This window comes from Penicillium canescens, assembly GCF_028828765.1.
Source record: "Penicillium canescens strain IBT 15451 chromosome Unknown utg000006l_segment0_segment0, whole genome shotgun sequence".
Taxonomy (NCBI): Eukaryota; Fungi; Ascomycota; class Eurotiomycetes; order Eurotiales; family Aspergillaceae; genus Penicillium; species Penicillium canescens.
In genome coordinates, this window is record NW_026703968.1 from 3408919 (window position 1) to 3431179 (window position 22261).

At 48.0% G+C, this 22261-nt stretch overlaps 8 protein-coding genes across 8 annotated transcripts; 5 read left to right on the plus strand and 3 right to left on the minus strand.

Annotated features, from left to right (window-relative positions):
- Positions 1-2422: 2422 nt before the first annotated feature.
- On the plus strand, positions 2423-6975 carry N7446_010114 (uncharacterized protein; the record flags this gene model as incomplete). The annotated part of the gene is made up of 5 exons (XM_058518858.1): positions 2423-2451; positions 2508-3583; positions 3642-4324; positions 4395-5606; positions 5662-6975. 5 exons carry the CDS (start codon positions 2423-2425, stop codon positions 6973-6975), a joined length of 4314 nt encoding a protein of 1437 aa, XP_058369646.1.
- A 1182-nt stretch (positions 6976-8157) lies between these two features.
- N7446_010115 (uncharacterized protein) lies at positions 8158-9594 on the plus strand (the record flags this gene model as incomplete). The annotated part of the gene is made up of 1 exon (XM_058518859.1): positions 8158-9594. One exon carries the CDS (start codon positions 8158-8160, stop codon positions 9592-9594), a length of 1437 nt encoding a protein of 478 aa, XP_058369647.1.
- Positions 9595-10570: 976 nt separating this feature from the next.
- N7446_010116 (uncharacterized protein) lies at positions 10571-12468 on the plus strand (the record flags this gene model as incomplete). Its single annotated transcript, XM_058518860.1, has 5 exons — positions 10571-11065; positions 11133-11236; positions 11291-11416; positions 11480-11569; positions 11622-12468. 5 exons carry the CDS (start codon positions 10571-10573, stop codon positions 12466-12468), a joined length of 1662 nt encoding a protein of 553 aa, XP_058369648.1.
- A 1559-nt stretch (positions 12469-14027) lies between these two features.
- Positions 14028-15828, minus strand: N7446_010117 (sugar porter family MFS transporter; the record flags this gene model as incomplete). Its single annotated transcript, XM_058518861.1, has 4 exons — positions 14028-14491; positions 14557-14797; positions 14868-15565; positions 15612-15828. 4 exons carry the CDS (start codon positions 15826-15828, stop codon positions 14028-14030), a joined length of 1620 nt encoding a protein of 539 aa, XP_058369649.1.
- Positions 15829-16757: 929 nt separating this feature from the next.
- N7446_010118 (NAD(P)-dependent alcohol dehydrogenase) lies at positions 16758-18035 on the plus strand (the record flags this gene model as incomplete). Its single annotated transcript, XM_058518862.1, has 2 exons — positions 16758-16781; positions 16854-18035. 2 exons carry the CDS (start codon positions 16758-16760, stop codon positions 18033-18035), a joined length of 1206 nt encoding a protein of 401 aa, XP_058369650.1.
- Positions 18036-19625: 1590 nt separating this feature from the next.
- Positions 19626-21371, plus strand: N7446_010119 (fungal specific transcription factor domain-containing protein; the record flags this gene model as incomplete). Its single annotated transcript, XM_058518863.1, has 2 exons — positions 19626-21066; positions 21136-21371. 2 exons carry the CDS (start codon positions 19626-19628, stop codon positions 21369-21371), a joined length of 1677 nt encoding a protein of 558 aa, XP_058369651.1.
- A 9-nt stretch (positions 21372-21380) lies between these two features.
- N7446_010120 (uncharacterized protein) lies at positions 21381-21560 on the minus strand (the record flags this gene model as incomplete). Its single annotated transcript, XM_058518864.1, has 1 exon — positions 21381-21560. One exon carries the CDS (start codon positions 21558-21560, stop codon positions 21381-21383), a length of 180 nt encoding a protein of 59 aa, XP_058369652.1.
- A 429-nt stretch (positions 21561-21989) lies between these two features.
- On the minus strand, positions 21990-22196 carry N7446_010121 (uncharacterized protein; the record flags this gene model as incomplete). Its single annotated transcript, XM_058518865.1, has 1 exon — positions 21990-22196. The coding sequence occupies one exon, from the start codon at positions 22194-22196 to the stop codon at positions 21990-21992; it is 207 nt and encodes a 68-aa protein (XP_058369653.1).
- Positions 22197-22261: the final 65 nt, after the last annotated feature.

Genomic DNA, 22261 nt, shown 5'->3' on the forward strand with positions numbered 1-22261 from the left:
GAATATTTTTGAAGCTGAGAGACTGAATGTCATTTCTCTGGATGCTGGAAAGAAGTAATCATGTCAAACTTTGGCGTTTGTGGCAAACTATCTTCACTATCCGGGGCACTGAGGTACAGAGTTTGATCAAAATACCTCTAAAGGCCGTGGGCATCAATTCGATGGTTCTAGGCGCTCCTAGATACTAGATGGATGATTAGCAGTATACAACTATCGTGATCTTCTGTCTTGTCACGATGGTTGTATACGACATCAGCCAAACTCTATGCATGATTCAAATGATGGTCGAGGCCAGACGGCAAGATTGATGATGATGAGTGCTCTGATACCGCATTTTTCTAGGAGAGAATACCGAGGAGGACCTTTCTTTTACACGCTAACCGATCTAATTGCCCATAATATATTCGTCGATAGCGATTAGAATATCAGATGTGTGGTTGATCTCGAATGGGCCTGCTCACTGCCAGCAGAAACCATCATTCATATTGGTTGACAGGTCAATACCTTTCAATCTGCAGTCCGTGGTCTCGCATTGTGGTCAGCAACAGTTCCATATCGCCTGTGACGTTGATTGGACACGAATTGGTAGGGGCTTTCCGACTATGGGTGGAGCGGCTTTTGGAGAGAAGTAGATATGACTGGTAGAGCCCGGGAGAAATGTGGTTTTAACAAGTGGACACAAAGAGAGTGGGAGGAGAGAGGTGATCCTATTGGCTTCGAAAGAGAGTAAGTTTGTCACGTAGCTTGGGTTCACCTTTTTTATCATTTCTGTTCTGCTCCATCATCAGCTAACATGGAATGCAGGTCAGCTAAATGGTGATGAGTCTGAATAAGCTACAGGCGCAGGCGTAGAAAGTTTCGAATTCGAGAAGGATACAGGATACTGCTGAGTGGCTGACTCTTCAGAGAACGCAATATTTGGAGTCATAGAAGAAAGCGACTAAGATGAGGCCGCAAAACTGCAGGGAAAAAGTCCCGAAGAACTTTATCAATGTCAATCTCATCTTTAAACGATCTGTTGCATGGCCTTTGTGAAGTTGCCAAGAACCCAGGGCCAATGATTGACCGGAGGATCTACATGTGAAAACCAGAGGATAAATAAATCAGATCGCAAAGGAGCGAAAAAGGCACCAAATTATCAGACGGGAGGCATTTCCAGGAATACTACTGTTTGATGGCTACAACGGTCCGAGCATAAGTTAGCTGTGCTAACTAGGACAATCCCTCATCTTAATCACGAACCACTAATTACACCCAGACCGTGATTGGGCCATCGGATCTTGTTATAACACTGTTAAGGCCAGGAAGCTGCCTGGAATTTCAAAGCATGGCTTGCGTCATGGGCATAAGTCGGTGGTCATAACGAAGAAATCCAGCCGAGCCCCTGGAAGATAATGGCAGACCCGCAATGTGAGTCCAGGCACCTTCTCGCATATTACCGGATTGAGAAGACGCTAGTTACATATTTCTACATTTGGACTGGCACAAGCATCCGGCCTAGCAGTTCGGCATGTCGAGCAGATTTGGCCGGGTAGATCGGGATCGTCGCACCCGTTATCGGGCTGACAACTTAGTCGGGATTCGGGAGCGGAAAGCCTCCGCTATTTTTCTGGCATCGAACAAACCATTTCATCCTAATTCTTTACATTTATTAAAAATCATAGGTGCATATGTCATCTCTGATAAGGCGCTATGCTGATATGAAACTATAGTTCATCTAAGCATAAAATATGCCGAAACCCATTAAGTTACTGCGCTTATCATCAAATCGCCACATATGGCGAAGGCTATCTACGAGGAGGTCTTGCTAACAATTGCCGGCATATTATCCTCTTTGAATCCACAGCAAGAATGGAAAAGAATTGTAGATTTCTAATAAATATCTCACAGGCAACTAATATTACGTGTGCGCCCCATAAATGTCTCGCATGAGTCCAAAAACAACCAGAGCGGGTTCACAAATCGGACATCTCTCCAGCGTTAGGCTCGCATATGTAGACCAATGATTGAATAACATTTTTCGGCAAGAAAAATCAGTTTATCCAACTCAAGATCTGTCAAAGTAAGCCCCACCACCCATGGAAGGGCTCGGCCTACATGCCGGTTTTCAGGACTGTTTCCTTCTCGGGAACTATTCATAGCGGAGGCTGGAACAATAGCCGCCGCATTAGAAGCTAATGAACTGGTAAGTGTGTATAAGCTGTTTCTAGCAAAAAATGGACTTCTGCCCAATGACGGCTGTTCGATCCCCTTTTGCTTCGGATCTGGAATCGGAACACACATTGAATACCCCCTAGCAAAATCGGGAGAGGGTTAAAATAAATACCCTGGTCCTTCTCCTACTAAATCGACCTGTGATTCCAACATAATAATCCAATTTCTTTGACCAATCTCCACTCTCTGACCGAATCCCGTCGCGACAATGGACCAACATCACGACCCCTATGATACGTCACCCCCGAGCCTCATGGAGAATATTACTCTGAAAACGAAAAGGAACACCGTAGATCTGATGATCTGCCTGTTCGAAAGCTCAACAACCACGATTTGACCAGTGTGGAGACCCTCCATGTACCTCAAACCATTATCCGCGAAGCAAGCAGTGCTGAGACCCTGAATTTCGCCAATGCCAACCCCACTCGACTGCCCAAAAAGGACTCGGGCTGGAGCATGAAACCACAAGTCATCCGGAATGCAGAGAGAGACCAAGCCGCCGGGTTCAAAAGGCGTGAGCTCGGTGTTACATGGCAAGACCTAACTGTCGACGTCCTTGCCGCCGAGGCGGCCGTCAACGAAAACATGATCTCGCAATTCAACATCCCTCAGTTAATCAGGGATCTCCGCCGCAAACCACCACTCAAATCTATATTGTCAGAGAGCCATGGCTGCGTTAAACCTGGCGAAATGCTCCTTGTTTTGGGCCGGCCTGGCTCAGGATGCACCACGCTTCTCAAGATGCTTTCAAACCGCCATGAGGGTTACCATACTATAAAGGGTGACGTGCGTTTTGGAAACATGAATGCTTCAGAAGCCGAGAAATATAATGGTCAGATCGTGATGAACACAGAAGAAGAGCTGTTCTACCCCCGATTGACTGTCGGTCAGACCATGGACTTTGCGACAAGAATGAAAGTCCCATTCCATCTACCGGATGGAACCCAAAGTGCTGCAAACCATACCGCTGAGACGAAGCAGTTTCTTTTGGAATCCATGGGAATCGCACACACAGCCGATACAAAAGTCGGAAACGAATTTGTCCGTGGTGTATCTGGTGGTGAACGGAAACGAGTATCCATTATCGAGTGCCTTGCCACTCGGGGTTCTATCTACTCTTGGGATAATAGTACTCGTGGCTTGGATGCTAGTACTGCATTGGAGTGGGCAAAAGCTCTTCGTGCCATGACTGATGTCCTGGGTCTGTCCACTATTGTGACCTTGTACCAAGCTGGAAACGGAATTTATAACCTCTTCGACAAAGTCTTGGTCCTCGACGAGGGCAAGCAAATTTACTATGGCCCTGCAGCTGAAGCGAAGCCTTTCATGGAAGATCTTGGATTTGTTTACACTGATGGAGCGAATATCGGTCAGTCATTGCTTATCTGAGAACATGCCGAATCGCATAATGACTAACACTAAGAAAGGCGATTTCCTGACTGGTTTGACTGTTCCGACAGAGCGGAGAATCAGACCAGGCTGCGAACATACATTCCCTAGAAATGCTGATGCCATTCTGGCGGAATACCAAAAGTCTGAGACTTATAAAAAGATGGTATCAGCATATGACTATCCCGACAGCGAGCTTAGCCGTGAGCGCACGGATGCGTTCAAGGAATCCGTTGCGTGGGAAAAATCGAAGCATCTCCCCAAGGGGAGCAGTTTGACCACTAGCTTCTGGGCTCAGGTCAGCGCATGCACCAGTCGACAGTATCAGATCTTATGGGGTGAGAAATCAACCTTTTTGATCAAACAGGTTTTGTCGTGCGTGATGGCCTTGATCGCTGGTTCATGCTTTTATGATTCCCCAAACACCTCTGAAGGTCTGTTCACCAAAGGTGGAGCGGTTTTCTTTTCCCTGTTGTACAACTGCATTGTGGCTATGTCTGAGGTTACCGAATCCTTCAAGGGTCGTCCAGTTTTGGTTAAGCACAAGTCATTTGCAATGTATCACCCGGCTGCGTTTTGCTTGGCTCAAATCACAGCCGACTTTCCGGTGTTGTTGTTCCAGTGCTCGATATTTTCGGTTGTGATATATTGGATGTCTGGCCTCAAGCACACTGCGGCTGCATTCTTCACATTTTGGATCATATTGTTCACCACAACATTGGTAAGTCCGCGCTGATTTGAATCATTCCCTGACACACTATCTAGTTTGAGACTAACTAATTCATTGACAGTGCATTACCGCTTTGTTCAGATTCATTGGAGCCGCCTTTAGTACATTTGAGGCCGCGTCCAAGATCTCAGGAACTGCCGTCAAGGGGATTGTCATGTATGCTGGTTACATGATCCCAAAGCCTAAGATGAAGAACTGGTTCCTCGAGTTGTACTACACAAACCCCTTTGCCTACGCATTTCAAGCTACAATGTCCAACGAGTTTCACGACCAGCATATCCCCTGTGTTGGTATGAATTTGATACCGAGCGGTCCTGGTTATGAGGATGTTGGATCTGCCAACAAAGCTTGTGCGGGTATTGGTGGCGCTTCGCCAGGTGCAGATTATGTCACTGGTGATCAGTACCTTGGATCACTTCATTACAAGTACTCTCAGATGTGGAGGAACTTTGGTGTCGTTTGGGGGTGGTGGGGATTCTTCGCCATTCTTACCATCATTTGCACAACGTACTGGAAATCGGGTGGTGCATCTGGTGCTTCCCTTCTCATTCCCCGTGAGAACCTGAAGAAGCACCATGCCGCCAGCTCTGATGAAGAGGCAAACAACAGAGAAAAGACCACTGCGCGAGAGACCACCGATGAGCCCGTTGAGGTTGATGAAAACCTTTCCCGAAACACGTCTATCTTCACCTGGAGAAATCTCACGTATACCGTCAAAACTCCCTCCGGCGATCGAGTGCTGTTGGATAATATCCACGGCTGGGTTAAACCCGGCATGCTCGGTGCCCTCATGGGGTCTTCCGGTGCCGGAAAAACGACCCTTCTCGACGTTCTTGCCCAGAGAAAGACAGACGGTACCATTAAAGGATCTATCATGGTTGATGGACGACCACTTCCGGTGTCTTTCCAGAGAATGGCTGGATATTGTGAACAGTTGGATGTTCATGAGCCATACGCGACCGTGAGAGAAGCCCTAGAGTTCTCTGCTCTTCTACGCCAATCTCGCAACATCCCAAAGGCAGAAAAGCTTAAGTATGTTGACACCATCATTGATCTTCTAGAGCTCCATGACCTAGCAGATACCCTTGTCGGTTCTGTAGGCAATGGACTCAGCGTCGAGCAAAGGAAGCGTGTCACAATTGGCGTGGAACTAGTATCCAAGCCTAGCATTTTGATCTTCTTGGACGAGCCCACATCCGGTCTTGATGGACAATCAGCCTATAACACAGTGCGTTTCCTTCGCAAGTTAGCTGACGTGGGTCAGGCCATTTTGGTGAGTCTTCACTCTGGCACAACAGGGGTTATGTTGCTGACATTAAATTTTTCAGGTCACAATCCATCAGCCCTCGGCGCAGCTCTTTGCTCAATTTGATACCCTTCTCCTCCTCGCAAAGGGTGGAAAGACTGTCTACTTCGGAGACATTGGCGAGAACGCGGCTATTATTAAGCAATACTTCGGTCAGTACGGGGCTCAGTGCCCTACCGAGGCCAACGCAGCTGAGTTCATGATTGATGTGGTCACGGGTGGTATCGAGGCCGTCAAGGACAAGGACTGGCATCAGATCTGGCTCGATTCCCCCGAACAATCACGAATGATCCAGGAATTGGACGGGATGCTTGAAGAGGCGGCTGCTAAGCCGCCAGGCACAGTTGATGATGGATTTGAATTCTCAATGCCTCTCTGGGAGCAGACCAAAATTGTCACTCACCGCATGAACGTTGCGCTTTTCCGGAACACCAACTACATCAACAACAAATTCTCCCTTCATATCATTTCAGCTTTACTCAACGGCTTCTCCTTCTGGCGTCCCGGTCCAAGTGTGGCGGCCTTGAATTTGAAGATGTTCACGATCTTTAATTTTGTCTTCGTTGCTCCCGGTGTCATCAACCAGCTTCAGCCACTATTCATCCAACGTCGTGACATATATGATGCTCGCGAAAAGAAGTCCAAGATGTACTCATGGGTCGCGTTTGTTACAGGACTCATTGTTTCCGAGTTTCCGTATCTCTGCATTTGTGCAGTTCTTTATTTTGCGTGCTGGTACTACCCCGTTTGGAGGCTGCCTCACGACTCAGACCGATCTGGAGCTATCTTCTTCATTATGCTAATATACGAGCTGATTTATACTGGAATCGGCCAGTTTGTTGCAGCTTATTCCCCCAACCCGACCTTTGCTGCGCTGGTGAACCCTTTGGTGATCAGTTTCCTTGTCCTCTTCTGTGGCGTCTTTGTCCCGTACGACCAGCTCAACGTCTTCTGGAGGTACTGGTTGTACTACCTCAATCCATTCAACTACGTTGTCTCCGGAATGTTGACCTTTGGCATCTGGGATGCGAAGGTAACTTGCAACGAGGATGAGTTTGCGTACTTCGACCCGACAAACGGAACCTGCGCACAGTACCTGTCAGACTATATGGCGGGCGATGGTTGGAAAATTAACCTGCTCAACCCTGATGCTACCTCAGCATGCAAGGTCTGCCAATATAAAAATGGAAGCGACTTCCTGACAACTCTCAACATCAATCATTACTATGTTGGATGGAGAGATGCAGCTATTTGTGTGATCTTCGCCATCAGTGGATACGCCTTGGTGTTTGCATTGATGAAGTTGAGAACCAAGGCTTCGAAGAAAGCCGAATAGGTTCATCATTCATTACTCGAACTCGTCAAACCTCTCACCCTTTGCGGACCGCCACTTAAACATGTCCAATGTTTTTACCTTGTATTCCTTTATTGTCGTCTTTCCTTCATTCATAGATTAGACTTTTACATAGACTTTTTATAGACTCTGTCATTTAGATATTTTTAGCCCCTCTTTTTATTTCAAAATACAGAACTGTCTTCCTTTCAAGGAGCCTCACGGCCTAATCTTCATGTGCTGGATTCCTTTTCTTGTACACCTGAGGGTCTCGTAATGGTCCCTATATAAGCACTCGAAGTATCTACACTCTCGTTTATTGGTTATAATTAGGGTCTTTAATATATAGCGGTTAGCGTTCTATGCAAGCGTGAAGCTAGGTGATGGAGAGCTACGGGGTCAATTCGTAAGGTCGGGACTCTGAGATAAGTAAGAAGTCCAACAAAGATGGTATCGAGCTTGTATTTCCCAATCCAGTCAATAGCAGTGGTGAACTCTATCGGAGGTCGGGAAAGGTCCCACTTCGTTGTTCTCGACAGAGGGCCAGCAGCCCCGGCATCATATCCACTCTAATCGCAGTAGTACGACTTAAGCATGATTTATTCGCAAAATAGTATTAGTTAGTGGAGCTTGTGATGCCACGTTGTGAGGCCCGAAGCCCACAATATCGACAAAAGCCTGATCCAAAGCGCCAAGGCCAAGGCTAGGGTTTGCCAAGAGGTGGAGGATATGGCGCGCCTAGTGAGCCTCATCTAATCAGGGACCGATGTAACATAACACGGAGCTCCAGGGGTTCCTGTATAAAATAATGCTGGCTTCATGCCGATAACGCATCCAAACGCCTGTATGTGACCGAATCCCTGCCATTCCCTAACAAAGGGCTGGTGGGTTTACAAATACGGCTTGCAGTAGTCCCACGCTATGCGCGCTTCAAAACAGAAGCGGTTAGGTGACCCATAAGACTCCACCTGGTATAACGTGGTTATCTTACCACCAAGAATCAGAGAGGATTGTTGGGGGACAATCATGTCAGCATCCTGGGCATATATCCCACAATAAAGCTGATTGACTTCGTTTGAACCTTTTAATATCTCAATTCGCTGGTCCATACACATTCACATCTTCCTTTATATACAATCGAGTTTCCTCACCTGTGCTGCCTTCAATTGCAGCACAATACACAAGATGGCATGCTCGCCCCAAATACCTCCTCCCACACATTCGAGCAAGCCGAGTTTTGCAACATCAGTCGATACATTTCTTAGCAGTGACAACGCCTGGAATTGGAAGAGATTTTCTGCTAATGCGGACATTGAAGCTCAACAAAACCCACGAAGAAGGTTTGCCTCAATACGATATCTCATTCTCAACATCTACCGCCGCCTATTTTCTCTGGTTTACTGCGCTAATGCGGTCGCATTTATTATCATTATGGTGGAGGGCCGACCGAATCCTCTTGCATTTGTGAACGCAGCGGGCATCAATTTGCTAGTATGCGGTCTTGCACGACACCCGCTAGTGGTGAATGCCATCTTTCTGAGCATCTGCCGCATCCCACAGTCGGCCCCTCTCATGCTGCGCAAGAGGGCAGCAGAAGCATATTGCTATGGTGGAGTCCACAGCGGATGCGGCGTGGCAGCGTTTTTATGGTTTGTCGGCCTCGTGGCCCTGATGTCACGAGAATATTGGATTAATCAAGACTCGGGGATGGTTTCAACCCCCGTGATTGTCCTATCTTATGTTTTACTCGTCGTTCTCATCACTATCATTGTGGTTGCATATCCTACGTTCCGAACGAAAAGACATGACTATTTCGAACTCACGCACCGGTTCTCCGGATGGTTGGCAGTAGCTCTTTTCCTGACTCTCCTGTTGGTCTTCTCTGATCAAGCCCGACACGAGCAAGGCTTGTCCCTCGGACAATACCTGCTCGAGCTCCCAGCGTTTTGGTTCGTCCTGGTCATCATCGTCTCCATCGTCCATCCCTGGCTCCTTCTACGCCAGGTGCAAGTTTTGCCCGAGTATCTCTCACCACATGCTATACGACTCCACCTCGATCACACATCTACTGCATTCGGCAAAGTAATAGCACTCTCCGAGCACCCATTCCGGGATTGGCACAGCTTTGCAACTTTCCCTGATCCCAATGGCAGGAGCTTTTCTTGCATAGTATCCAAGGCAGGCGACTGGACAACCCGATGTATCGATCAGCAACCAACCAAGCTGTGGAAGCGCGGAGTGCTCATGTACGGCTTTATCCATGTGATGCGAGTTTTTCGCAGGGTGGTTGTGGTTGCCACGGGATCTGGGATAGGGCCATGTCTCTCCTTTTTGAGCGAGAAGAACCGCCCGCCTCTGCGGGTCATCTGGCAGACGCGGAATCCGAACAGAACGTACGGTGGTGACGTCCTCAACCTCGTGCGGCAGCTTGACCCTAGCCCGCTTCTCATTGATACCGGCAACAGCGGGCGAGTGGATATGTTGCCGGTTATCCAAGAAACCTTTCGGGAATTTGACGCGGAAGCTGTGTGTGTGATCAGCAACCCGCGGCTCACGCAAAAACTCGTCTTTGAGCTCAAGGCAAGTGGAGTGCCCGCTTTTGGACCAATCTTCGACTCTTAAAATTAGAGCTAGAGAACTGAAAATAAATCGCCACTCTAGAGCCCACTTGTGTGAGGCCACTTACGAACTAGCATGATCCAGCCCGTTTCCCACTATCCTGAAACAATTTTAGCTCGTTCACCCGCCTTTCACTAACAGAAGATAGAATACAATACTGTACGGGACTGGATGGTAACATACTATCTGATTGATGAAAACTCTGTAAAACAGGGAATAACAACAACGCGGGACGACTAATGCATGTACTTATGTATATGGGTTCGTTCTATCTTTCGATGTTACAGGTAATTTACCCGGATGGACCCATTTCTTCCACCTTTCTCTCTTTTATGGAAAGTTGACGGCCCGCGTGGATCCGCAACCACTATCCAATTCGACCAATCGGAGCAACCGACTTTGCTGTCATACTTTCTCTACACACAAATCGTAGGTAAGTGGGAGTTACGGGCCACAACTGTGCCCGCAGTTCGTTGCGGACTCCCCTATTCCAGAATTTGTCCCTCGGAACTTCCCCGAAGCCCGGTCCGGTTCAGCCTGGGGTCCTGCAATGAGGGTGAAACACACTTACACGACCTGGGGCCGCGGATGGGGACGGCTCAGGGGCCGCTCTGTCGGTTTTAGGACTAGCGAACCTTCCCCGCGCAGCCACTGGCTCCTGCGAACTTGGCCAGAATGTAAAGTTTACACCCGCGAAATCCGTTAAAACTTTGGGAGCGCACTAGGCTTGAAGAAAGTCTTCGTTGGAGTCTGGGCATTGCGTGAGACAGAATATAGTTATATTCTTTGCCGATCGCTTGGGTGAAGACTATGTAAACTTTCGGGGAGACAGACTGATTTCCCGAAATGACTAACCCCACCGCACTTTCCACGTTGGACCAAGCGTTGAACCTCATCTCATCAATCCAGTCAATCCTTTACTGAACGTTCAGCCGCCAGCTTTTTGTCGGTGGCATTTTTTTAGTCTCCAAATCCCTCAATGGCTTCCACCAGCCCCGGAGGAGACGGCGAGGGCGGGCCTATCTTCGACAGTTTGGCCAAATTCTATGTATCTGTGGCCATAATCTGGACGACTGCCCTCCTTATCGGCTCCGCCTTTCTCATTGCCAATCGTCAAGAGCAATGCATTCGCATTCGCAACCTGTTTCTCGCGCTGAGCGCGGTCTCGTTTCTCCATGTCTACTGGATTCTGTGCATGGTCGCATATTCGATGGGTGACAAGTACCCCTGTGTCGCAGAATACTGGATCATGAGCATCTATCTGCCTTTGGGGATCGCTCTTTTTCAAGCAAACAGCATGCAGCTCCTGAGCGTCTTTGGCATTCAGGAGAAGTTGCTCTTAGCCGCGCAGCAACCATACAGACCCCGCTTCATGGATCGTGCAAAATCCTCTAGACGATCCCTGTTCCAATGGAAACAGTTGACGCTCGTCCAAAAAACGGAACTGGGCATTGTTGTTGGAATGTTGGTTCAAGTCAGTGCATCATCCGCTCCCGCTGCCTTTTCTATTCACCTACTCATCTTCCATCTCTCACCTGTAGCTGTTTCTGTCGCTCTCTATCTTCCTCACCTCTCGGAAGTTTCAAACCTTTGGCACCTTCTCCAAACATGTGAATTCTGCTGAATGTCGGCGAGGTCCTGAATGGTAAGATTGCCGCTTGGGTGGTACTGCGACGTCATCTGACAAATAGTAATCAAGGGTTCCTTCGATTCTGTGGCAATTGTTCTGGTCTTGGATATTTGCGCCATACGTTCTTTGGAAGATTCGTAACATCCACGACATACACCACTGGCGGCTTCAGATCACCTGCTGCGTCATCGCCGCGTGAGCACTTGACCACATTCCTTGACATCATCGCAGCAAACATCGATACTAACTGACCCGCAGTTTACCAGGTTCGCCCATGTGGTTCGCCGCACTGTATTCGTCAACCGAAATCTGGGCAGATATCAATAGATACTGGGTGCCGGCTCTCTGGTAATGAAAGTCCAGCATGAGGTGCAAATACCACAATTGCTAACACTCGCAGGTTTGCTCCTGGTATTATGACAATGGAGGCTGTTACTATCTTCTTTCCGTGTTATGAGCTTGTCGTCTCTAGGAGACTGAGGAATCGTATCCTTGGGGAGCTCCAGTCATGGAATGACAAGAAGGCAGCTGGCGCGGACGAATTGGATTCAGCAGCCTCCCGAAGTCAAAGTGAAGTTAGCCGCATGCCTGAAGGCTATTCACGAAAAGCCCTAGAGAGGTGCTTAGCAGATGATTCAAGCGCGCTTCTCCGATTTGCCGCGGCCAAGGAATTCAGCGGCGAGAATATCATCTTCTTGAATTACGTGCGTGACTGGAAAGCTGCCTGGGCGAAAATCAGTGAATCGAAGCCGGATTACGATTGGAACCGCGATTCTCAGTACCACCGACTTCATTTCTTCAAGATCGCGGTCGAGATATATGCCGCCTGTGTCGATCTAAAAACGGCGGAATTTCCCATCAACATCGAGTCCCAGATTTACTCGGATCTAACGGAAATGTTTAGTGAAGCTGCCCAATTTATCGGCCAATCTATGTCAAGGGGAACTGAAACCCGCACATACAGAAATGTCCCTGAGTCTTACATGGTGCCGTCACACAGAAAAAAGTTTTCTACTGTGATAAACGTGGAGGAAGACACTCACGCTCTGTGTCTGGATGCATATCCTCACGAGGGCCAGAGTATCATGCATATCGAGTCCCGTGTTCCGGATCATGTTATCGTTCCTCCGAACTTCACCATCCGTGCTTTCCACCAGGCCGAGAGGTCTATCAAGAACCTGGTGTTCACAAATACCTGGCCCAAGTTTATTGATTCTTCCAGCGATTTGTCAATTCATTCTAAGTAAGGGTACACAAGGTCTGTCAAAGTAACAGTTTTTGATTCTTAGTCTATATTAATATAACGTTTTACCATCGACTGGCTACTGCCTACAGTCTATCACACTTCTCAAGTTCATAAATGACCTCTACTGCTCAAACAGCCTTCAAGAAAGTGTGCTAGATTTCACCCTTGACTTCGCAATTTCTTGCTAGGCCTGTGGCTGTGGCAATCTGTATAGTTGGGGGATTCTCTCTAGGTCATCACTACTTGCCTGGTCTAAAGCCCTTGTCGCGCTAATCGTTCCCCCAATTTTAGCCCTGCTGTTAAAGTTCGTAGCGAAAATACCGTTGTCGTGTTTGTCGTGAGCCTTTGCCAACCTTTAATTATACAAATATTGGAAGAGGAGCCACATAATAGCTCAAATAGTTGGCATTTTCATCTAGTCGCCTCGAAGGCTTCGTTTATGTCGTAGTTAATATTTTCCGGATTACCCTTAAGAAACGACCTCGGTATTTCATATGCTAATATATATTCCGGTGGATACAATTAATATTTAAATAAATACAATTACTATGCCTTACCTATTCCGGTTAGGTAAATGGAGAAGGTTTCCGAACAGCTTCATTGGAGGGTCCTTCTAATTTGACCCTATTTAAACCTACGCAGTACGCTTTTAATTTCATTTATCCTAGTTAAGATAACCTTTCGTTACTTAGGCTTTTCAAAGATACATTCTTCCTTAATTGCAATTCTAGCAATTATTCATGCATACACTTCCTAGCCAGATTTAAGGTTATAGATTATGATCGTCGTTGTTTAATATAGTCTAACGTTATTTATGGTTATATAGGTTACTCTACGTCATTTGGCCTACTCGATAGAGATACTTGTTCTAGTAGGCACCCTCAATTAAGAATTATTACTGCTATTAACAGTTTACCCGAACCCAATGAGGTCGTTAATAGCACCCGTCGTGAATTATAATGCTCAATGTCGATGTATATGGCGCAGAAGACGGTTCGCCCGCTGCTTAGATCCAAGTGAACCAAACGGCACTGGTCACTTTTCCCAGTAAAAGTTTGAATAAATCGACTTGTGTACTCAATAATGGTTAAAGGCTCGCAGCTGGTGTATCGCATCCGAATTAAAAACAACGGACCCGCCTCGTACTCCATATATTTAGAGCCTCTCGAGCTCGTTCGGGTCGAAGAACCGGCAATTAAAGCACTAATACTCCGTTAGCCAAGACTGCCTCCGGTACCTTTACAGCCACGTACGAGGGCCTTACTGAAGTGTAGAGTATATGGGATTAAGGGCCATAAGAGAAATATGTGTCTAGATAGATCACGATTTTAGTTTATCTAGTTTAATGGCGTTTTGTTTGAGATAGATACATTTCACAGTGGTAGATTAGGTGGGGTGCGCAGCTCGCATGTGAAACTCGTTGAAGGGATTAGTTTCACAACCATACATGGTACAATAAGAGGTAATCTCTCGATTGTTCAGTTTCCTATAGAACGTAATAGAGCACAAAGGAGAAGCCGATACATGGGATAATCCACAATTGAACGCATCAGATCTCCTTCACGCCGAGTATTCCACCTGTTCACTCTTCGCACCAGCCATGTCCATGACCTCCGCATCACCATCCGCAAACGCATTGTCACCGAATGCAACAGCAATCTCCTCAAGAGAATGGTGTGCTGTTTCGACGTAGTAAAAGTGAACTAGGACGGCCGAACTGAGACAGAATCCTGCAATCACCAGGTAGAAATAACCATGAATGCCAGAGAAAGCGTCGGGAGAGACCATTCCAATGATGAAGTTGAAGATCCAATTGCTAGTTGTGGCTAGGGCCATGCCTTTACTCCGGCCCCGGAGCGGGAAGATTTCTGCAGGTAGGAGCCATGGCATCGGACCCCAGGTGAATCCGTAGATGATATTGTAAAGCATGACGAAGGCATACTGGCCGTTCGCTTTGACTTGGACATCCACATTGATTTCGGTGAAGACGCAGACAACCCCTAGTAGTACGGCCATGAGGAGACCTGGTTAGATTGTTAGTTTTTAGTTGCAAGCCAACTCCATTTTCCTCTTCCACATGGGGACAGACCTCCAAGAATGAGCAAAGGCTTCCGGCCCCATCGGTCCGCTAACCACCAGGTAACAATTGTTGCAGCGGTGTAGGGAAGAGCATTTGCAGCAGTGAATAGCAGGGATTTGCGATTATCATAGCCAGCGGATGACAGGGTGCTCGGAAGGTAAAAGGAGATGATGTTAATTCCGTTGATCTGCGCGAACATCTGCACCGTTATTCCAACAATGGTCCGTTTACGATACCGGGTGAACATTTCCTATGATGTGGCAACCACGGTTAGTGATCCATGAGATTCACAAGTCAAACAAGTAGTAGAGGAGCATTACCTTCCAACCGGACTTCCCCAAATTGCTTTCGTAGATAACTGCTTCTTGAATTTCAAGGAACGTCTGTTGAATATGCTCCGCTTCCGTATTACCATCAGAATGTAAGTCGGCAATTGTTTGCAAGCTTTCGTCCACGAAACCATTTATCGCCAACCATCGAGGGGTTTCTGGTAGAAAGAAGGACATCCCACACAAGACAAAAGAGAGCACAATCTGGATGATAAATGGCCCTTGCCACGAAAGGTGTTTTGGCAGCAAGAAATTAAAACCATAGTCCACCCAACAAGAAAGCATATATCCAGCAATCAAAAAGGTGTATTCTATACCCACCATCAAACCACGGCGATGAGGGGCGGCAATCTCAGTTTGAATGATAGGCACGGTCATCGAGAGGAATCCCACACCCACTCCTTGGATGGTGCGACCTGCGATGAACGTTGCAAAACCGGGAGCAAACATTTGAATGAACGAGCTGAAGAAGTAGATGAAAGCGCCGACGCGGACACATTTCTTTCGGCCGATCATGTCCCCAAGTCGACCGGCTATGAGCGCTCCGACCGCCGCTGCTGCTTGCAAACACGCAACGGAGATGCCTGTAATCGAGGGGTCGACGCCGCTTGTCGTCCCGTCGGCTCCGCCATAGCTTTTGAAAAAGCGAGATATAAAAACTTCGTTGACCAGCAGGCCGGACATGATACCTATGAAATCAGCAATGATTTGACAACATATGCGAGGATGCCATACCAGAGTTATAACCGAAAAGGGCATCGCCCAAGCTGCCAAAGGCACATGTAGCATACAGTAAGGGTTTGCCTTTGAACGGATACCTGGCTGAGATCTTCTTGGGCTTGAGTTTCTTCTCCAGCCAACTATGCTCTTCCCGAGCTTGCGTGGCGACAGCGAGGGAACGCTCCCTGATGGTCCCACTGGGCACCGACTCGGAAGATTTCGTGATACTCATTGTACTGAAGAGGGTTCGACAAACCAGGATAACGAGTATTAAAACCACTTGTGAATTTGATCAAGAGATATTTTGTGGACAAGTTGACAGCGAACCGGAGGGCAAGGGGTTTATTTCTACTCAAACCCTGCCCCATGGGGAAGAGGCATTTTCTCCAGAATATGGGGAAATGATTCCTGAGGTACACCATGGGTTCACTATCTTGGTGGGTTACCGAGCCGAAATGTTTCACGCGGCACGGGAATGCTATTGGACCATACCGATGCACCTAACAGCCTTGAGTTTCTGGGCGCCCCTCCCAACGCGGGCTCTGTCGTGAAAAGTGACCCAACTATTGAGCCAGAGCATGGAGTCAACTTTTCGAGAACGCTTTAGTTCAATTTTTTGTCATGATGATTGGTCGTTCTTCTGTGGGAGCTGCAGGTTCCGGGACCATGAGTGGAGCCGTATCTCGGTTCCGGTGGCAAATATCAAACGGTTCCGGGAGTATGTGGAGCACTATATTCGGTTCCGGCGGATATCAAACGGTTCGGGATCAAAAGGCTGAAGACCACACGGTTCCTGAACTTCCGGGATTGGAATCGGGATATGCCGGGGATGTTTATCAGAGGATGTGTCAGAAGACAAGAGTACATGGTACATTGAGGTCTCAATATGTTTGAATTCAATTGAGCTATGGATGGCTATATTTCATTTCACTTATTGTTTTTGCTTTTCACATTTGAGTTAAGATATTAGTGCCCTGTATAAAATAGATCGGCTTGAGTCTTGGACTGTCCGCCGGCAGAGTCTCAATACAGAGGATCCGTTCGCCCCACGCTCAAGCTTCCCATGATGTAAATGAATGGTGGGATCTTTAGGACATCCATAATATTTAAATATCGGTAGAGTCCCAGAGTCTTTGCTCAATCCAACAAAAAACCGCAGACATGACCGTCACAAAAGCTGCTAAGGTAGTCCCGACCCCAGTCATGGCCCAAATGCATGGGTCTTCATTGCAACTGTTAACGTTAAGAATTTTCTAGATTGCCAATCAGGCCTTTGTACTGCATCCCGGGGGTAAATTTGCTTTTGAGGAACGCCTTAAACCCACGCTCCAGTCAAACCGAGATGTCATAGTCCGAGTCATAGCAACAGGACTCTGTGGTTCAGATGTGAGTGAAATGGCTTCGAACTATCCCGTTTCCCCGTTCCTCCACTATTTCATTTTCCTTGATGCAATAGAAGCTAACAAAGTCTTCGCCGTACAGGTCCATTACTGGCAACACGGTCGAATAGGGCCATACGTCGTCGAAGCACCTATAACACTGGGCCACGAATCCACAGGGGTCGTGGTAGAGAGCGGAAGCGATGTTCAAGGCCTCGCCGTTGGAGACCGCGTCGCCCTCGAGCCCGGCATCGCCTGCAATACCTGCAATCATTGTCGCGGCGGCCGCTATAACCTCTGCCAGGCGATGCGCTTTGCCGCGACACCACCTTACGACGGAACGCTCGCTACCTACTACCGCGTGCCTGCAGAGTGCTGTTTCAAGCTTCCATCCCACATCTCACTACGCGACGGCACCCTGATCGAGCCTCTCAGCGTAGCCGTGCATAGCTGCCGATTGGCAGGCGATATGCAGGAGAAAACGGTGGTTATATTCGGAGCAGGTCCTGTCGGGTTACTCTGCTGCGCCGTTGCGCGAGCCTTCGGCGCGTCAACAGTTGTCGCCGTGGACGTCGTTCCGGCTCGCCTCGCTTCCGCTGTGAAATATGGTGCTACCAATACATACCAAATGAGCGCCGAGGGTGCTGACAAGAATGCGGCAGATTTGTTGGCTACTGCTAGCTTAGATTCTGGCGCTCATATTGTCCTGGATGCGACTGGGGCTGAGCCCTGTCTGAACTGTGGTATCGCAGCCCTCGCGAAGGGCGGCACGTTCGTCCAAGTGGGCTTGGGAAAGCCGAACCTATCACTTCCGGTAAGCCAGATCTGCGACAAAGAGCTTGTCTTCAAAGGAAGCTTTCGGTATGGGCCCGGAGACTTCAAGTTGGCCGTAGGATTGCTGGATTCGCGCCGAATCAGGCTGCATGATCTCGTCACCCATGAATTTCCTTTCAGCCAGGCTGAGCGAGCTTTTGAAAATGTCGCCGGACGGGGTGGAATTAAGAGTGTAATCTACGGCCCGGATATCAACGAGGAAGAGGCAAAAGCAACTTTAATATAGCGCATGCCTTTTGTTAGAGTCATAGGCATTGAATCTTGAAAAGGGACGGCCTCTGGCAAAGATCCTCGTGCGGCTCTATGCTTCTGTCGCATTTCCGCAGAACTAGCTCTTTCCTTGTTGTAGATAAGCTACTCATTGCAGAGATGCCTCGAAGGCTGCCTAAGGTCTTGACTTCTGGTTCCCTCTTCTTTTTCTCACTGTCTTTTATTCTTGTTTTTTCCCTTTGGAAACATTAGGGAAGACGCAAATGGTATGTGTCGAATGTTACGTCAAAATATGTAGAAAGTTGGCCAAGATCTCGACTCCTCGATAGAAATCTTGTTAATCCGTTTACTTCTTGTTTCTTCGAGTCACCGAAAGAGAAGATTTATGAGTGTTTCGATACATTCAAACATATCACGAGTCCAAATATTGGGAATAAAAAGGAGTGACAAGAGCCCAGACGCTTTCAGGTATTGAGAATGGATTCATTCTATTAGCTAGAACTCGATACCAGTCATTAGAATAGACTCCTAACGGGTTCCGGAACTATACATTTATCTCGAACTTCTGCTTCCATATTAGCCAAGTTTTTACATCATCCTAACCGGGCGGCCGTACCTGGCAGAAACCCATTTTCTCGTCCAAAACCATTGCCACGACTCGCAACTAACTTCTTAGTCTCAAACGCACCAACGACGTGACACTGTCTCGGTGGATTCATTTGGTAATATGCCTTCGGGTCATGCTGGAAGGATCGATGTAGAGGTTGTCCGGCATCGGTTGCCCACTCGAGTGAGGAGTGCGTGTGAGCGATGTCGGCATCACAAATCTCGGGTAGAGTCACCCTGCCATGACTTCATCGAAAATTCCCCTTTGAACGCATGCTGAATAAGTAGTGTGGACATAGTGTGATGAATTTAGGCCTTGCTCATTGTGTGTTCGAGCCGATGTTGCTTGTCGGCCCCTTCTGACAAGCCAGGCGCGGAAGATAAGTCGCCAGCGGTAAGGTGGAAACCATATCCTAAGAGAATATCCTAGCTTACCATCAGGAAAAGGAGAAAAGCATCAAATCAGAGTCCATCTGCGTTCAGGGATCAGCCTCATTTCTCACAAAATAACTCCCCTGAGCAGCTGGGGGTTAGAAGTGACACAGCAAACACTTCTACCGCTCAGCCCCGGTCAGCAGATCCCCCTTCAAGGGGAAATGAAGCTGACAACGCCACAAATGTCAAGACCTTTTCGCCGCACCACTGCGACGAAGCCCAATCTGCGCTTGGGATTGCTCAGAGGATCTTTGAACTTGCCAGTCAACGTATCGACGAGGAGACGACCTCCGCTATCCCTGGTTACCAGGCTGGAATCAATGACCAATCTAATGTTCCAGTATCAAGAGGTGTGGGGAGTGGCCAACGCTGCTCGATCTCGTCAATATTAGAAGGACCATTCCCCCCAATCCCAATATTACACGATCTGCTGGAAGAGTATTTCGATGCCATACATTGGTTCTCACTGGCTATCTACGAACCAAAATTCCGCCAAATGCTTGATTCTGTTGCTGATGGATCTGCACATCGCTCACAAAAGCCATTTCTCCTATTGTTAGCAGTCATGCTAGGAATGGCATCGTGGTATCGATTCCAAAGGAGTGGATCTGATCTGCCAGAGCATCGTGACGAATGGAAGGCTTGGAGTACAGATTTGTTGAAGCTGGTCGAATCAAATGTTGTGGAAATTATGGATCAGCCTTCAATCACAGCCATCCAAACTTGTATTCTACTTGGATCGCATCATGTCTACCACGGTCGTCCAAACCTCTCTTTCTCATTATTGGGAGCGACAATCAAAATGTCCCAGTCTTTAGGGCTGCACCGGCAACCCTCACGAGGAACCCTGGAAGATATTGAGGAAAGGAAACGGATTTGGTGGACAATATATACGTGGGACAGATTCGCATCAGTTACCTATGGCCGGCCATTGGGGATCAATGACGAAGATTGCGATGTTACTATGCCGGCAGACGTGCTAGAAAACCCGACCTTTGTCACGCCCACATCGGATCAGGGCAGCTACGTACTATATTCTTCATACCAGCGGGAGCTGAACCGACTCTACTTGATTGCATCTCCAGCCCTCAAGGCTATTTTCGGCTCACGCACATTGGAGTTTTCCGATCAACCGGCGCGAGATACGTATTATGAATTGGCTAAGAATGCGACACAGAACCTCCAAAGCTGGTATGAACGTTTACCCAGCCACTTGTCCTTGGATCTGGAGCAAGACTTCCATGCCGATGGAAAACTAAGATCGAGGGCATATGCGTTACAGTCTTTGTCATTACAGCTGACCTATGACAATGTGCTCATTGTACTTCATCGACCTTTATTGAACAGGCAGGTTGACTTTCTGTCTATGAATAACGAACGAGCAGCTTTCGGCGCTGAGGGCGACAATGTTGTAGATCATTCGAGCAGCACTGCTTTCGTCAACCGGTCAATCCTTGATGCTCTGCCCTCCAACGCCCAGGCCTACAGTTCAGAATTGTGGATGAATGCTGCAGTGAGAACATCAAAGGTAACGGAATTGCCAGTTCTTGCCCAGCTCGCCACAGACAGCCACCTTGTCGCCTTTCTCGCTATCAATTTATTTAATGCTGCGGTCGTTCTTGCTGTGATGGCTCTTTCAGAGCCTCTTTCCGACACCGCACAGGAAATCAAGCGAACAATTACTCGTATCCTTCGCCTGCAAGACCTGCTTGGCAAGCGCTCTGCACTATCGAAGCAAAGCACAGCCATTCTCAAAAACGTCATCATTCTTCTTCTCCGCCGTGAATCCACAACCATATTTGCTCCACTGTTCGGTACAAGTCAACGAACACAGGCCCAATCTCAACAAACTCCGGCAGAAATTCCTCTGATGTCTGTGGAAGACACGCTCCGGCTGCCACTCGATGCCACGCTGGACTCTCCTCATCTTTTCGGCAGGGACCAAACTCGGCCAGGTCTAAGCAGAGCTCATCGTCTTAACCAAAGTTTAACATCTGTCCAACATGGTAATTATCTCGATTCGTGGGGATACGCACGCTACGGAATCAGCTTGCTAATGTGACGATTCTTCGCAGTTCTAGGTACAGGTAATGACGGACCATCGAGCATACCGACAGGCACAGAGAGCCCTGCACGTCGTGTATACTCTGACCAAGAAATGCTGCCACGTGGGAATTGGCAATTTCCCGCAGAGTATGATTGGAATATATTTGGTGGCTCTCAGGAGCTTGCACAAGATAGCCACATGGACAATATCGACGGCGGACTATGCTGGTTATGGGATATGACGTGGAATGGGTCTGACAGGTAGTAAGATGGCTTATGAATGATGATGATCCCTGCGGCGTGGCAGCTCCTCCTCCTCGAGGTAGTGAACAGGACCCATGTATGCTCCACCGTACAAAACCTCGATCTTGTGCAGAATCTCAGGCGCTATCCAGACATACCGCTCCACAGGACTCGATTCAGGAGACTCGCCAAAGTTAAGTCCCAGACTCATTGTCTTTGTTCTCCATAAATTCATCATTCAGTGGCGACTAAGTCAGCATGAAAGAGGGCTCTAAATCTTCCTCCAGAGCCTCCCAGTCGCCATTGAATACAAAGTACCACACGGAAGTGTCGAGGCCTTTCTCAGCTACATAGTCCTCTATTAGTTTGAGATATACGGGATTGTGGCTCTGCTCAGCCCCCGTTTAAGGCACTTGTCGACCTTGAAATCCGGCGATTCGCCGAGTTTTGAAAAGATGCCCGGGTAGTAGCAGAAGATGGATGGGACCGCAATCAGCCGTAGCATTCCTGGACAGAAATTTAGGAGTTCTAGGAGGTTTTGCATTTGGGGTTTGAGCGGCCACCATATCAACCACGGAAGATAAAATTTTCTTCATCGGATTCTAGACCTGTGATCTCATTGATCATGATGCGGCGTGCATTAATGGCCGTTCTGATTTGCCGGTACCAGCCAGTCAGAGTCGAGCGCTTCGGTGTCATCTGCGGCTTCTACCACATCAGCTCCCGCCAGTTTCGCCGCCAGAATTGACTTCTCTAGATGGGCGTCGCTCCAATTCGCTATCCTGGCCTTCACCATTGCCTGTGTTGGCTTGGTAGAAATACGATAGGATTTCCATGCTTCTGGCATATTGGCCAACTAGGATCAACCTTTTGAAACTACGATTACAAACATGAGCTGAACCATCTCACGAC